The 17,224-nt window shown below is 30.6% G+C and overlaps 1 protein-coding gene across 3 annotated transcripts in view; it reads right to left on the bottom strand.

Moving 5' to 3' along the window:
- The window catches only part of LOC143202192 (adhesion G protein-coupled receptor E2), a 325,024-nt gene that overhangs the window by 163,715 nt on the left and 144,085 nt on the right, over positions 1 to 17,224 (bottom strand). For all 3 annotated transcript variants that reach the window (XM_076413499.1, XM_076413500.1, XM_076413498.1), the window contains exon 3: positions 5,695 to 5,800. In XM_076413499.1, the coding sequence (XP_076269614.1) occupies positions 5,695 to 5,800 (106 nt within the window). The remainder of the gene's footprint in view (positions 1 to 5,694; positions 5,801 to 17,224) is intronic.

A 17,224-nucleotide genomic window follows, 5' to 3' on the forward strand; every position in this document is an offset into this window, starting at 1 on the left:
TTTCTCTTCTCCGTCTTTGCTTCCCTTATAGTCTCTTTACCTTGTATCGTCCTCCTCCATGTCATCTCTACTAACAAGTCTATACTCATCAGATTTAACACCCATTGTTAATTTCCTAACTGTACATCTTTCGTCCTAGGTTACTGATGAAACTAAAGTTTATTTTGAAATATTGTATTAAAAAATAAGCAAAAACAACTTGGTGCAACGCTTGTCTTTACAGATAAGAGGGATTTTTATCTCGCCGATTGTCACTCCGGGGTGTCCTCTTCTGAAGTATTTCTCTGGTACATTCATAGCAGGTTCGTTTAGGTTGTCCTCTAATTTTTCTCTTCTCCGTCTTTGCTTCCCTTATAGTCTCTTTACCTTGTATCGTCCTCCTCCATGTCATCTCTACTAACAAGTTTATACTCATCAGATTTAACACCCATTGTTAATTTCCTAACTGTACATCGTTCGTCCTAGTTTATTGATGAAACTAAAGTTTATTTTGAAATATTGTATTAAAAAATAAGCAAAAACAACTTGGTGCAACGCTTGTCTTTACAGATAAGAGGGATTTTTATCTCGCCGATTGTCACTCCGGGGTGTCCTCTTCTGAAGTATTTCTCTGGTACATTCATAGCAGGTTCGTTTAGGTTGTCCTCTAATTTTTCTCTTCTCCGTCTTTGCTTCCCTTATAGTCTCTTTACCTTGTATCGTCCTCCTCCATGTCATCTCTACTAACAAGTTTATACTCATCAGATTTAACACCCATTGTTAATTTCCTAACTGTACATCGTTCGTCCTAGTTTATTGATGAAACTAAAGTTTATTTTGAAATATTGTATTAAAAAATAAGCAAAAACAACTTGGTGCAACGCTTGTCTTTACAGATAAGAGGGATTTTTATCTCGCCGATTGTCACTCCGGGGTGTCCTCTTCTGAAGTATTTCTCTGGTACATTCATAGCAGGTTCGTTTAGGTTGTCCTCTAATTTTTCTCTTCTCCGTCTTTGCTTCCCTTATAATCTCTTTACCTTGTATCGTCCTCCTCCATGTCATCTCTACTAACAAGTTTATACTCATCAGATTTAACACCCATTGTTAATTTCCTAACTGTACATCTTTCGTCCTAGGTTACTGATGAAACTAAAGTTTATTTTGAAATATAGTATTAAAAAATAAGCAAAAATAAGTTGGTACAACGCTTGTCTATACAGATAAGGGGTATTTTTATCTCGCCGATTGGCACTCCGAGACCTTTCAACATGGAGCAACATAATTATTACCGGGTTAATTTTCCCGACAACAATAAAAATAACTTAAGGTGTCCTAATTAGAAACATAAACATCAAGAAACGCAATTACGCCGTTTAACGACGTCTAAATTAAACTTGATTAAAGGAGTGCTTAATTAACTCCACGAACTTTTTGTGGCCGAAATTTAATAAGGACCGTTGTCTGCTTCGAACCAATTTATTTAATCGCCATAGTGGAAAAACTTTGCCAGTTTAACGTGGATAATTTATCGACGCTTATTTCTACAATTATCTTAAGTTATGGGTAATGATGAACCTTTATAATCCATTCTATTTTTCCTAGACAATATCAACGATAAAGTAAACAAAAAGCACATTAATTCGCAAAAAGTATTTTGCCGAATAGTAATCGTAAGAATTCGAATATTATTTTATTTTTTTGTTATATGAGTTGCTAAGATTGTGCTGTTAGTAAGCAGCAATCGTGCTAGTTTCGTTACATCCTATATCACATACACTTAGTACAATCTTAATTTGCAAAGAAATTTATTGTTCTGTTGTAATTGCTTCAATATAGGAGCAATACGGGTGCGGATTACATCCTTCTGTGTGTTTCCCAAATTAAAATTAATTTAGACTAAGCAAGCTAAAGTTAAGACTAACACTTAACACGTCAATTGAAAAGTCACCGGCCTAACACATAGATGGCGCTACTACAATTAAATCCATATGTTTTTTAGTTAGCCCTAACTATCGAAAGATACGTGTATAAATTTGACAGCTCTCGGATCATTGGTTTGTGAATTATAGCACTTTTAGTGAAGCCACTTTTGTTATTTTGAAAAAAAAAAATGAATAAAAAGGAATTTCGGGTTTGAAAAAATATTGCTTTCTGAAAGGAAAAAAATAGTTGAAGCAAAAACTTGGGTTGATGCCGAGTTTTCGGACACTGCCCTAGGAAAATCAACCATGAAGAATTGGTATACTAAGTTTAGACGTGGTGAAATGAGCACCGAAGACGGTGAACGCAGTGGACGCCCAAAAGAGGTTGTTACCGAAGAAAACATTTAAACAATCTATAAAATGATTTTGAATGACCGTAAATTGAAATTGAATGAAATAGAAGACACTTTAAAGATATTAACAGAACGTGTACATCATATTATTCACAGATATTTAGGTATGAGAAAGCTTTGTGCAAAGTGGGTGCCGATACGACGAGTTGATGATTCGGAGCAGTGTTTGAAGATGACCAGCGTGATAAACCCAAGTTTTTGCATCCATATGTGACAATGGATGAAACATGGATTCATTATTACACTCCACAGTCCAATCGACAGTCATCCGAGTAGACTGCACACGATGAACCCGCTCCAAAGCGTGAGAAATCGCAACAGTCTGCTGGCAAAGTTTATGGCGTCTGAATTATGGGATTCGTATGGAATAATTTTCATTGACTACTTTGAAAAAGGAAAGACCATCAACAGCGACTCTTACATCGCGTTATTGGACCGTTTGAAGGACGAAATCGCCGAAAAACGGCCGCGTTTGAAGAAAAGGAAAGTGCTTCTTCACGAAGATAATGGACCGTGTCACAAGATAATGAAAACGATGACTAAAATCCATGAATTGGGCTTCGAATTGCTTCCTCATCCACCATATTCTCCAGATCTGATCTCCAGCGACTATTTCGTGCTCTCAGATCTCAAAATAATGCTCGCTGAATGTTCATGTTGTTTTGAATGAAAGAATTGTGTTCTAATCTAATTTCCCGAAAAAATATGTTTTACTATGGTAGGCCAGGGATTTTACAATTGACCTGTTATATACAACCCAAGCTCGTGTGGTTTGGCCCGGTTCGATCTTCTAATTTTCTGCGTGTTGTCCACTAGCTCTATTGTTTTTACGTTGTTGTGACTTAGTAATCTTTTTTCATATTTTACTAGACATCCCTTAAATTATATAACTAATTTTTTATTCGATTATGAGCTATTACGCCGTTTTTCCAGGTAAAGGCACATGAAAGATAAAAACAATGAAAATATCGAGTATATTAAGAAGCTAGTGTTTTAATACCACTACGTAGATCTAATAGAATAAACGAAAAGGTGTCTTACAGATAATCTTCCCCATAAGATTGTGATTAATTTCTTGAGATGAAACCTTTGATTTTAGAACCTTTTGCTTCGTATTTTTTTCATGATTTTTAATTATAGTTTAATAAGTATAACTGACTATGACACTGTACTAATTTGACTCTGTAACTATGTGAAATATAAATAATAATATTATTGAATATCTTGTTTTATTTTCACTTACAGGGAAGTATAGGAAAATTGGCATCATTTCAATTAAACATCCAGTACTTTTTTTCAATAATCATTCATTAACGTAGCCTTTGAATATAAATGAGAAACATACTAAATAAAGATAATTAATTAATTAATAAAGAAGTAACACTAGCACTGATTACCTAATAGTAGAGGGTAATATGAACCAGTGCAAAGTGTGGTAGAATCTATCTTAGGTAACCAGAATATGAATTGGTAACAAAATATCATACACTTATAACATTTTTCTTATGTATAATCATTTATACTTATTTTTATATGAAGTGCGTAGACTAAAACATCTAGTACCATCCGATCGGATTATTGAACATATTTAGACTTTAGGATAAGCTGTAGAATAAGACTAATTAATTAAAATAGTATTTTAAATAAGAGATCACTTAATGAAGTGATTTTCTACATGCCATGTATATATCATATAGACATAAGAAATACTTATTGCCAATAGGGCAGATTGAACTACTAAGACTAATAAAAAAAATTCACAGGAAATATAATTGTGTTATCTTTTGGAACATCTTTTAGAAATAATTATTCTATACATAGTTGAAATCATTATTATTCCTGATATTATGGTAATTGACAGATTCATCTAATGAGCTAACATTATAATGCTATATAATGTTCTTCGATGTTTTTACCTTTCCCTTTGGCTGCTTTTCTTGTTTCCTTCATATATAATTTTATATATTTTAATACGATGTTTGAAGAGGCACTGATTATTCTTATTTAAGTATTTGGTTATGAAAATTTTATTTAAAATGTGAAATAATTTAGTGAACTAATTTATTCAAAAACATGCAATGGGTTAATACACTTTTTTTCTTGATGCTTGCTGATGATCATCCTGTCCATACGACACACGCAAAGACAAGTTATATTAGCAAATATTTGTAATTTTGCAGTGGTGTAAATATGGTTACGCTTAAATTACTGTGCGGTTTATATACGTCATTGCATTCCATTTCAGCAGCATTGCGCGTATATTTTATGATGTTGCACATATTGCCTGAATGTTCATTGCAGTTGAAAGGTAATAAAACAGACAATCATACAAGGGCACTTATGCAGAATGGAATTGGTACTTCGGAGTAGATTTTACATTCGGATTTCAGTTCAAACTAGGCGCCAGAATAATGGAAACTTCATAAATACCCTTAATTTAAAGATTTAGAGGGTGTATAGATAAGTTTGAAGCTTCTGATAGTGATACTTTAGAGTAGATTTGTAAGATTTATGGCAATCAATATGTTTGTAATTTCCAAGTAATGTAAATTCAATGTAAATATAATAAAAAAAACTTACATACATACATAGCTACATATTATGATTTATCTCTATTTTGTTCGTTCTAAAAAAATTAATATCAAAAAAAATATAAAAACTGTTAAAATAATATAAAATAGAAATCAGTTAACAAAAATTTATCTTACTTTTATGGTATTAGTTTACAAAACAGTGAGAGTAACTCTTTATTCTCGACCGCTCTATTGTCGTCGCTGTCGATTTAATATATATATATATATATATATATATATATATATATATATATATATATATATATATATATATATATATATATATATATATATATATGCCTACAATGTTTCCCATTTACAACACTAGATCTCTAATAAAGTTTCTTCCGTGTTGCGATGGTAGTTAACTAAGATCTTAAATTATAAGTTTCTTTACCTACTACACACACTACTCTAGAAAATTATCTAAATCTATTATGTTAAACGTTATTTTGGGATGCTCATTAATCCTTTAGGTAAGGTTAGATAGTCATGCTGTAGTAATTGGTTGACAGAACGCCCTTGGCTAGGTCCGAATTTAGCTATGGGCTCGAATGTTTGTATCTATTTAGTTGAACAATGGTGGTTATTAGAGCTTGGTAACGGAACAGGAGCCCTCTGGGCTGAAATTCAATTAAAACAAGGGACCAGCTACGACAATGGCCAGGGTAGGAAGCCATTTAATATAAGTATGTTTGTACTTTGTCATGGTTATGTGTAAAATCGTATTAATGTGTGTATAATAAAAGGCCCAAAAATTAGTTTCTGTCGTCTGTTATAAATAACGATTATTTTAGGTACTTACCAAGACACTGCCCACTCCGATAACGTATAAGAGTTGTGTCATGAAGAGCGTGGATAGGAGGTTCAACAATGTAGTTCCGGACAAATTTCGGAGATCCGAGAACAAACTGAAATAAAAAGAGGAATATTTATTTAAGAGATTCTCCGTGTTTTAGTTAGTTAACTTCGTACGGGTGTATGACCGTATGAAGGAAAATGACACCAAATCTTCCCTATGGACTTTACTGACTGAGATAACAATTAACAATTTTGACTACAGTTTACCGCAATATTTTGTAATGTTCAATATTTATTGGTTTTTTGCCTGCAGGAATAACAAATAGCACTTTATTTTTGCTGCTAAAATAGCTCCGAATATAGTTTTTGAATTCAATAACAATTCTTATCTTAAAAAGTAGTTTGTTGAGATAACATAATTGCTATTAAAATCTTTTATACATTAGTATAAATTCAACATCATTAGTCTGTAGACTGCTATCGAACAATATCGATATTTATGTTAAATAATATAAAAATAGAAGTTGTTTAAAGATTATAGAAGTGATATAATAATGGAGAGTGTATAGCATAAACAAAGAAAGGTATAGCATGGAAACACTTTCATACTGTTTATCTTTTTGAGAAGAAATGAGATAGTGTTTCTTTTACATGTACAATGGTTGAAAATGATAAGATTTTAATTTTTAATGAATCATGATCTGAAAAAAAGCTAAATTTGCCTATGAATAAACCCATGATGTTGCACATTTTGTTGACCAGGTAGGTAGTAGTTAATAAAAAATCAAAATGAGGTCAAGCAATAAAAATATAATACATAAACCCTATCACCATTTATTATAATATTTATTTAGTATACTACAATCTTTAATGGGAAAAGAAACTTTTTACTTATCATTGTGCAGATAATTACTGATGTCATCATATAAATACATAAATTATAAATGCTTAAAGCTATATAATTTGCAGCTAGTAAAAGTGTGGATGGGATGTAGTGTTGATCAGGTCTTAGTTTAGTTAAATACAAAGTAGAGGTTTTTTTGTAGGTAGACAGTTACTGAAGAGCAGTCCATATCAATTTTATCCAGCAAAGTTTTTTTCCACTAAACATTTTTAAATATGTTTAGCTTTTTTTAAATATATATTTTAAAATCTTCTTTTTACCAACAAGGGTATATCTGGACTGGACCTACAGTTTAACGTTGGCTCCAAACCACGGTCCTCGGTATTAAGCCTACCGACTGGCGAGTGACCAACTTAGAAATCATCCCAGAAGATATCCGGTCTTACCCAGCCTGGTTACTGGCGTGACTGTTGTCATTACCCTTGTCAGATTTTCCACTCTTACCTAAGGACAATCACAAACATACATTTACGACCATGCCCCAGCAGGATTCGAACCCGCGACTATCACAAGTAGATGGACCATCCTTTCGCCTTTACCACTGCGCCAACCAAGCTGGCATATTTTTAGCTTGTTATGCTTTATGTCGATAGTGAACTTGTAAATATGGTGTACAGATAATTTTTGTCAAAAATATTCTAAATAAAGTAAAGTATATAGTTTCGATAATTGTTTCTTACTTAAATTATTATATCCTTCGTTATAATACTCCTCTTACTGCAATACAATTTGTTATATAATATATTATTTTAATAAAGCTTCAAATTTTATGTTACTATTTTATTTCACATACTTTCTGTTAGCTGTCTTATATTTATTCAATTTTACAAATTTATGAAATATCATTCATATATTTTTCAGCGTTAGATTTTTCAAATAATTGCTAAATGAGAAATGCATATGTATAAACGTGTTCAAATATAATTATTACTTCTACTACCATCTTCAAACAAGTTTTCATATTATTTAACAATAATATTCCTATGTTCCATAGTAATTAGTGTTAGTAAATTATAACATTTTATGAATAATTCATACATTACAGACGTAATTTCATACTATCTGCTCCTATTATTTCTTTATTAAATAATAATATTAACTTAACAAGAAATTTGAAAAATCTCTAATCCTCTCTAAAAATACGTCCTAGCCACTACTCTCGTATTATCCCGAAAAGGAATGCCCTCCCGACAGCTAGGAATGCTGGAAACTAGATCATACACAAAGAGAAAATCGACAATGTGTCTAGTGTAGATTCATGTAGGCTATATAGTGACAGTTCAGTGTTGAATTTTTTTGCAAACCAAGACTAAAAAAAATGCTATAGGCTACTATTGCTAGAACATTTAAAAATAGCAACTATAGTATAATGCTATACAATTTTTGTACTATATTTTTTTCAGAAAACAATAGGGTATGCTTTGAACAATTTATTGAATAGTGTTTAGCATCTAATAGTTAAAGCAATGTAAAAAACCATTGAACGTTAATCTGTCAACCTTCTGCCTCACTCGTTTTTTACTAATTTTTTATATGGAGAAAACAATTGCTTGAAAACTAAATATGTCTTTAGAGATTAATTTATTCAAGACAGAGATAAAATACGCTTGTATATTTTATTACATGTATCCTTTCCTAGATACTTCAACTATATACGAGTATATGTATATAAGTTATATATTAGATTTTGAATAATACTACAATATAGGTAAAAGCCGGCATTTAAACCGTTTAGCCAACATTTGCATATTATTCTAATTTCACCCTCGAACATTCAATTGGTCTGAACAGGAAGTTATATCCCGTAATTAATTCAGATTTTAATTACCCATAGATCCCGTAAAAGTGATTAACTCGAATGAATTAATTCGTTTTTATAATGGGGAATTTTCGACGAATTAATCTACTATCTCTCGTGTTCTAAATCTATGTTGATTGCGGTATTTAGCAATTTTGTTTGATCATGTTAATTTGATGCATTGGACGAATGAACACACTTAATTTTTAATTGGTATTTTCACCATATCATTAGTGTTATTGATTAATTTGGACGACTGATTTGTTAGGTTAGTTTTAAAATGTTGTTAAAATTATTCTCTGCCTTTTTTCGGTTTTCAATCAATAAACAATTTACTCATGTTTTAAGGCGAAATCTTGAATCACTTCGTGTATCCATTTGATTTCGAGATCATCGTACAGCATTTCATTGGTTACGTAGCGATAAGCATTGGTAATTAATCTTAGAACTTTGTTTTGGGTGAGTTAGATTACTAATGATTGGTTTGATGTCTTAGTGCAACCCCATATTTACACCACATAAGTTTAGATTGGCTTTATGATTGACTGATAAACCAATCTCTGTGCTTTTATGTCAAATTGAGAATATCCAACTAACCACTATAGTCTAATTTGCTCTGCTTTTGTCTAACATGATGTTTCTAGTTTAATCTACCATCGAGATATATTCCGAGGTAATTCGCTGATTTTACTTGGGGAATCACGCATCAGTCAAGTGATATAATTAGGTTGTTGGCATTTCGCCGCAACGAAAAGTTAACATGGACAGATTTGGAGCTATTAAGCTATATTTTCTAGGCCCTAGTTTATTTTTAGATTGCTACTTTTTACTTTTTCTACAATCTTACACAGAAATACATCTATTGGCATGATAATTGTGTCGTCACATTAGACATATTAGTTGTAGTTAATTGCGACTGCCAATTGTGAGTATAATTAGTTTTAGTGGTAAAATAAACTCAATAAAAATTGATTTTGCTAATGACCCTGCTGATTTTTCTATCCCGATCATTTCGTTTTTGTCGTTGAAGCACATTTTTAGAAATCAAAAAACATCTATCAGTAAATTTTCCTTCTTATTAATAATTCTCAAGGGTCTTAGACATTTGGCAGACTTAAATAACGTTTGCAGGCCTTAACTAGAGACGATTTATCGTTACATGATCCAAGTTGAATGCGAAATAGCAAGAAGTAAGGCTTGAAGAAGATAGATGAGATTCTCCCCAAATGTAGTCAAAAAACTATAGGTTCTTCTAAAAAACTTTAATGTCTTGACTGCAGGTGTTGATTTTTTGTTTTTGTCATTGCATCAGATGAACTGAGACTAAATACTATTTGGTTTTGTTTTCCAAATATGGATGCTTTTCGATATAGGGTACTTGAAAAATCGTTGCTGATTTAGGCTATATATTGGAGAAAAATGGTTTCTAGTACATGGTTTTCTGATTCATTAAGAGTATGTTCGTCTTCTGTAGTACCCTTTTTTTAATTCTCTTGAATGCTGCTTTATTTGTTTTTCTAACATTATATTTATTACTGTTTTCTTTACATTGATTGTCCATGTTCTTTAGAAAAAGTCAACAGTTTATATATTGCTTCTACATAAGTGCAAGGATATGATTAAATCTAACAACTTAGGCTCTAGAATATGATTAACTTTTATTTTCTTTTCATGAATTTGTTTCTGAGCAAATTATAGCATCCTGATATTAAAATATTAAAACATTGATTGCTGCCCAAGCACATAGTTTATAGAGGTGGGTATATAATTAATATAGTATATCTGGAGGAAATAGTATTGTAGAATGTGAAATGTGTGTGTTTATAAATATGTGTGTAACTGTTCAGAATATGCGTGAGCATTAGTTTAAAATGTATCAGGAAACAATGAACTTTAACTCTTTTGCATATAACACAAATGCACTAGGATGGATGTAGTGATTAAATATAATTTTATAATATAAATATACATAAGTAGTAGCAGAAGAAACTAAGCAGAAATAAAATTATATTAAAATAAGTTGACAAGGAAATACAGCAACGAAAGAAACAAGAATTACACGTGGAAAAGTAAATATACTCTCTAATGAAAGTAAAATGTATTAATTTGACTAGAATCAATTGTTAATTAGATGGATTAGGCCTCCAGGGGACACCATTATAAAACAATACGGAAAAAAGTTTAATGGAAATCTAATAAAATAACTCTAACCTAGAAACAATTGTGGCTGAAGAATTAACTGTAGTTCAAGGCCTTCGATAATATATGCATTAGATGTACTATAATGTTAAAATTTATAATTTTAATAACATTCTTCCTATTTCAGTATTTTATTTACATTAGAATTTTGCGTTGTTGCAAAGTTGATGCGGCAACATTGCGACGTTTCGACGTCATACATTTTGACCACGTAAGTTCACTGTTTTATAGAATAGACTATAGTAAACGCTAGTTCACATGGAGCAATATTTTCGTTCCGTAATCACTAGGCTTTATCAATTAGCATGGCCGTTATTTATCTTAAAAATCTAATCTATTTATAGTTAGACAATAAACACGCAATTGTCATTTAATTCCTTAGATGAGTTAAGTACTTCATCTAGAATATAGAATAATAATAATCGGTAATTCCGATTGGCTTGAGCGTCGAGTGACAAAGTGAGATATTCTCTTTTATCTGTGTCGAAATTACTATTTTTAAAAAGTCGATAACCAATATAATTAATTTTTAATTTAAGTTTTCAGTTTAGAACTTGATTTTAAAACGTTACGAAGCTTATTTCCGTTTATATTCATCAATATAGAAGGTAACAGTCAAACTACGCCCTCTCTAGATAGCAACTAAAGTACTTAATACAGTAATAAGTTAAAAAGCGTTATTATTTATGGTTACACCGGAGCATTTATTTGATGGTATAACTTTTCGCTACAACGAAATCTTGATATTGCGATTTTAATAGCCATAGCTGCTGAGCACTATTTAATGCCCATCCTTCTAGCTGACTAAAGTGCACTTTAAAACTTTTAAGGTTTCCTGATATTCACCGATTAAATAACTAACACGGGATTTATGGAAAACGTGTATAGTATCAAATAAATTCGAAATAGTTTATATCAACATTCTGGAGTTATATATCGATTAGTTGATTTAGAGATTGAAACTATTTTAAACATTTTTAGAACAAACAGAACGTGATAAGTATTGTCTCAATGTAATTTTGTATTTTGTTACATTTATTCAGGAATTTACGAAAGTTTACTGTATAACTCCATTGTTCTTTTAAAACAAGCATTGTGTTTTAAAGTAAATGCGCTTTACTTGGATCGCTAAAACAAATAAGAGGAGGATATGTTTTATGCAGTTATGAGAAAACTGTGTACAATGTAAATTGTTGACAATTCTGTTGTATCTTTGTCTTTTCTATGAATTTAGAGTAAACAACATATCAGAAATAAGATTATATATATGCATACAGAATAAAATTACACTCTATTTATTATACATTCGTATAATTACATTATGAGTTATAATAACAAGTTAATGAGTTTAAACTATATAGGAACTCAGCCTAAATAATTTTTCTAAAATACGGTATATGCTTTCAAACCAAAACGTTCAATACCCTAAATATATTTAAAAGTTGATACTTTTGACATATCAGTTAATTAAATAGCAAGAAACTAACTAAACTACGATAAACTAACACTCAAAGATGATACGCTATCTAATGGAAATACCTCAAAATTAATTTGCATCAAGCATGACGATCAAATATATTCTGTTTTTAAAAGTAAGAAACTCTGAAAAAAAAAATGCATCAACTCAATTGTTTACAGACCTTTATCTTTTCAGATTTTCTCAATAATTGACATAAACACGTTCTGTTACAGGGACCAATGCCAAATTGAACCAATTTCCAGTATTTGAACTGTATTCCAGTATTGAAGCTTTTCTGTGAAATATTGACATATTTGCTTTCAAAGCGTTTACTTTACTACAAGGATATCATATATTGCCAACAATTAATTTCAACATATTCTGAAAAATTACGTATATTAGACAGGGATATGTTATTTCCAGATATTTAAAAGTTATTTAATATTATTTAAACATTTTCGTCGTTGTCATTATTTGCCTAATATTTTCGATAATTGAATTTAATTTAGGATATATTAAACATAATAAAATATAATTTTTTGTTATTTGGAAATTTCTCAAATATTTATTTTAAGGGAAATAAATTTGGAATTTGTTTAATAACTGCTCCCGGGGTAGCCTAAAAATTCAAATATGTTTGTACAAATATGATAATTACAATATTGAATACATATTTCGTAAAATAACATTCCCTTATTGTTACGTATAAAGGTATTTCTTGTAATAAAAAATATAAATATGAAGTAAATTGTGTTTGTATTATTAATATATTATATTAAAACACACAATCTTAATTAATTTATCAAAATTTAATAAATATATCTATCTTCTATTTATTGTATTTTAAATATTCTATTTTTTTCTGTCACACGATGCTGTATCTGGCGATCTATCGATGATATTTCTTGAGGTAATATTTCGGTTTGCAATACAAATTGTATAATATGTCGTGGATCATAGCAAGAGGCTAAAAAAACCTCAAGTTTCTCTTCAGACATCAACCAGAAAAATGTTAGAATTGATTTTTTGGTCACGCAAAACTAGTTAAACAGTGCCCTTAGATTTTTATTCTGAAAATATTTTTGTAACGTTTCTTGAAGTAGTTTATCTATTGAAAACTTATAATCAAAATGTTTATTTATGTATTTGTTAATATTCATATTTTCAAATAGATAGAATTATCTATTGATTTTTGAAATCCCTAAATAAGTAACTAAAATCGCATTATTGCAATTATAAAACGAAAAATTGAAATGTATGCGTTGGTTTTAAATGGTCGTAAATCAAATTTCAATAACATTTTGTAGCGAAAAATGAGCGTATTCCAAATTTGTGTAGCTTTTTATACCGCATACACAAAAAATCGGATTAATGGACGATTTACATCTTTAGGGAATATTGGGAAATGTTGAAATCGGTCCATGTATAAAAATATATCTGCTGGTTTGTCGTGCATGGTCTTATTTGATGTGATATAAGCAAATTAAGCACTAAATCATTTTTATAGAAACACCATACATATTTATTTTACGAAGTTTAATGAAGTTCGTAAGCTTATCTCAGTAATAAAAAACTACTTTTTTATTATTTTGTCTTCTTTTCACAACCAGTGTTATCCTACTACTTGATGTAGGCTTACCTAGAGATCATCCCAGAAGATATCGGATTTTACCCAGCCTGGTTACTGGCGTGACTGTGAATATTTTAGTGTGAATTATATTTCTTACATTATATACTCTTCTTGCTTTATAGACAATCGCAATTATGAACAATTACAAACAAACATTTCTGGCAGGAAAATGGAACTCCAGTAGCAGTAGGTAAAATTCATATTTTATGACATAAAAAAGCTTATTTAAGACCTGTTAAAATCTACTGATATATACTTAGATTTTTAAAGCGTGGTAGATAAATAAACGTATAGAAAAATAGCCACGCTCTAACTGATCCTTCACTAAAATTATTGCTTCAGCAGTATCGATATTTTTATTGAGATAGGCAGTTATAACAAAATCTTTTGTGACCAGCAAAATTCAAACAGTTATTCTTAAAATAGTCCTTAAATCTTCTTTTCAGAAAGACTATTTTCAGTTGCCGACGCATCAATAGATCTTCGATCTTTCCACAACGATTAATCTCCGACAATATCGACATTTTTCCGCAAAAATAATAAATATTTCTAGTGGGATTGATACTACAACCAGAAGAAATTGGATTAGTTTACCGAGTGAAAAAAAGTACGCTTCCACGCTTCCCCTTCTCGCAATATCAGCCCCTGGCATTTTGTGTACGCGCCTTAAAAGCAATCGAAAGTTCTTCTGCTGGAGAACACTTAAATACCGAACCACAAAAAGTTTTTATGGACGTCTGTTTCGCGGAGAAAGCTTCGCAAATATTTTCTTAGACAGATAAAGAAATATATATATTTGGGTCGGTGCAAACCGTTGGTACGTGTGAGATATTTTAAGGGCTTTCAGCCAATATTAGCCTCTTAACTGATATTTATCTCTTTATTAAAATAATTTTTCTTGGATATTTATTTAGAACTTTAACCATATATTAGGATGTGTGTCGTATATATATTTCAGAATAATGTGTGTATTAATACTACTATAATACATAACGGAAATAGCATGACGGATAATATATATTACTACATTTCAGTACTGCGTGGGAATAATCTTCGTCCCCATATTACTATAATCTCATAAAATAATTTATCATAAACTTATGTAGGTTGATCCAAATGAGATGAAACTAGTTCATATGGTAGCTGCTATATACAGGAATTATCAATCATTTGTATATGGCAAACGCATATATTATTTTCTATCAAATATATATGGTATTTAACATCGAAATATTATTTAATGAATACTCATTTTTTATGAAATGAAGTTATAGAGCACAGTAAGCTTCTGTATCAAAATCATCATACAACATTCGTTCACTCCCAGAAAGTTCACAATTCCCTTAAAAGATTTTATTACACATACATTTTATTAAGTGATAGTAAGAGATCTCAAAAATTGATCAACCAAGCTGTCGCAATTTTTATTGGACTATTAAAGAACATGTCGGTTTTTCCTAGGACGGAAGACAGCACCATTCATTACTACAGCATTATTCCTAGTTCAGGTCGTTTTATCCCACAGCACAATTATAACTAAATAGTATTATAAAATCTTTTGGTTGTAGTATATTATTAGTATTAGAAAATACTAATATAAATACATAGTAATTATTATATTATATATTATATTATTATAACCAAACATGGTTTTTATGGAAGGAAAATGTAGAAATAGTTTTAAGAATAAGAATAATAAATAATATTTAATGAGTTGTTCGTTATTTCATTATTTTCTAAATGGTGTTTGGAATTGCTTTTATTGTTGACAAAATATTGTTGATAAATTGTTGATATATGTCGATCAAAAAGTAAAATTCCCATAAGATAGCTCTTATGTTAAGAGAGGCTATTATGACATTATAACCACATAATTTCACCAAAATGTGTAAAAATAATGCATAACAAATAGAATGACCTTAATCATTTCACATCACTATTCATCTGATTTAGCTTCGTCAAATTTCTGGATATTACATAAATCCAAAAGACTAATTCGACTGAAGAAGGTTTTAAATTCAATAGGGTAATTACTTCGAAAAAGATGCTATATATTTAATCATGTTCTTCACTTGAGGACCCAAGGACTGCGATGACATTGCAGTCCTCTCAGTGCATTGTGGCCCTAAAACTGCTTCTATGCCAACCCTAATGCCATCTGAATAAAATCGACAAATGGTTTAACCATTGGAGAATAAAGGCAAACCAAACAAAGTCCACTCAAGTTACTTATACTGTGATATACTCAAATATAATAATAATTCTATTCATTTCATCAAGGCTCCTGTAGTATTTCCGCAATTTATTATGGATAATATCATTTTTGATCAAAATACTTCTCAAGCTGAACTCACACTGTACTGCGGATTTCGAAAACATTTTGTTGCCGATACTTTTTTGAAAAAAGGTATCGGTAGTTGTGAATGAGAGTATCAATCATTCATCACTTAGTCGCCCAGTAAAATATTTATACTAGAACCCATGATTTTCGAAGGAGAATATCGAACTTTTATTGCGGGATTACTTTACATTCGAATCCAATTTTGCGTGGTTTGGTATTGACATTGTTATGGTTGACATTGATATGGAAATATTGACACTTTTCTCCGCTATCAACATCCTATTCGCTACTACTCCATTTATTACAGACACAATATTAACAGTGGAAAAAACTAGATCTTCTGATTATACATCGAGGGTATTAACTAAAAAGGTTCCCAAGAATTAATAACGCTTTTTATTAGAAATAAATGGAAATTATTTTACGCCGTACATATTTTATTCGCCTAATACCCGCAGATATTTCAGGAACTATTTTAATATAGAGACGGGCATCAATTCCCAATCTTCGCTGTTAATTTAATTAGTCGAGATTGTTCGGGGAACTACTGATAAAAAGTCGTAATTGGTAGCTTGATTAAAATCTGAAATCTCCGACTCGATGAAAAACGTTTTAAGGGTGTTTAAGTTTCTGACAAATTGATTCCGAGTTTCTGGAGCTCACGGCAGTGTTCTGGAAGGAAAACTTAAATTAATTAAAAAGTTGATGAATGACATGGTCTAACTCTATCGCTATTCTTTTCTGTCAGAGCTTTCGAAAACAAGTTTTTTTACTAGAGGAAATATGTTGGGACTCAATACTGCAAAGTTGTCAAAACTTTTCTGTAAAATTTTGAAATAAATCGTTACTAAATATAGTGACAATGATTAAATTGTACCAACCTTAATATATAACATTAATAAAAATATAATATTCAAGATATTTCTGGGCATTAAGCTGCAATGACAAGTAATACTACACACCACGTACTTTAGGTTTGAAATTATCAATAGGTAAGGTTTAACGTATACTGTGAGATTAATATTAGTATATTTTAGTAACAAAATTTCCCATTTTGTCCTACAAAGTTGTATCGACCTATACAGACCAAAGGACAACACAATATATGGTTTTACTATATATTCATCACATCGGGTACATTTGTAACCAACCTCATGGTGAAGCCTTACAGTCACTAGTCACTTTTTAGTATGTACCATTTCG

The sequence above is a fragment of the Rhynchophorus ferrugineus genome, unplaced genomic scaffold (genome assembly GCF_030347505.1).
Source record: "Rhynchophorus ferrugineus isolate W39M unplaced genomic scaffold, kcgeb_rfMv2 rfM9, whole genome shotgun sequence".
Taxonomy (NCBI): domain Eukaryota; kingdom Metazoa; phylum Arthropoda; class Insecta; order Coleoptera; family Curculionidae; genus Rhynchophorus; species Rhynchophorus ferrugineus.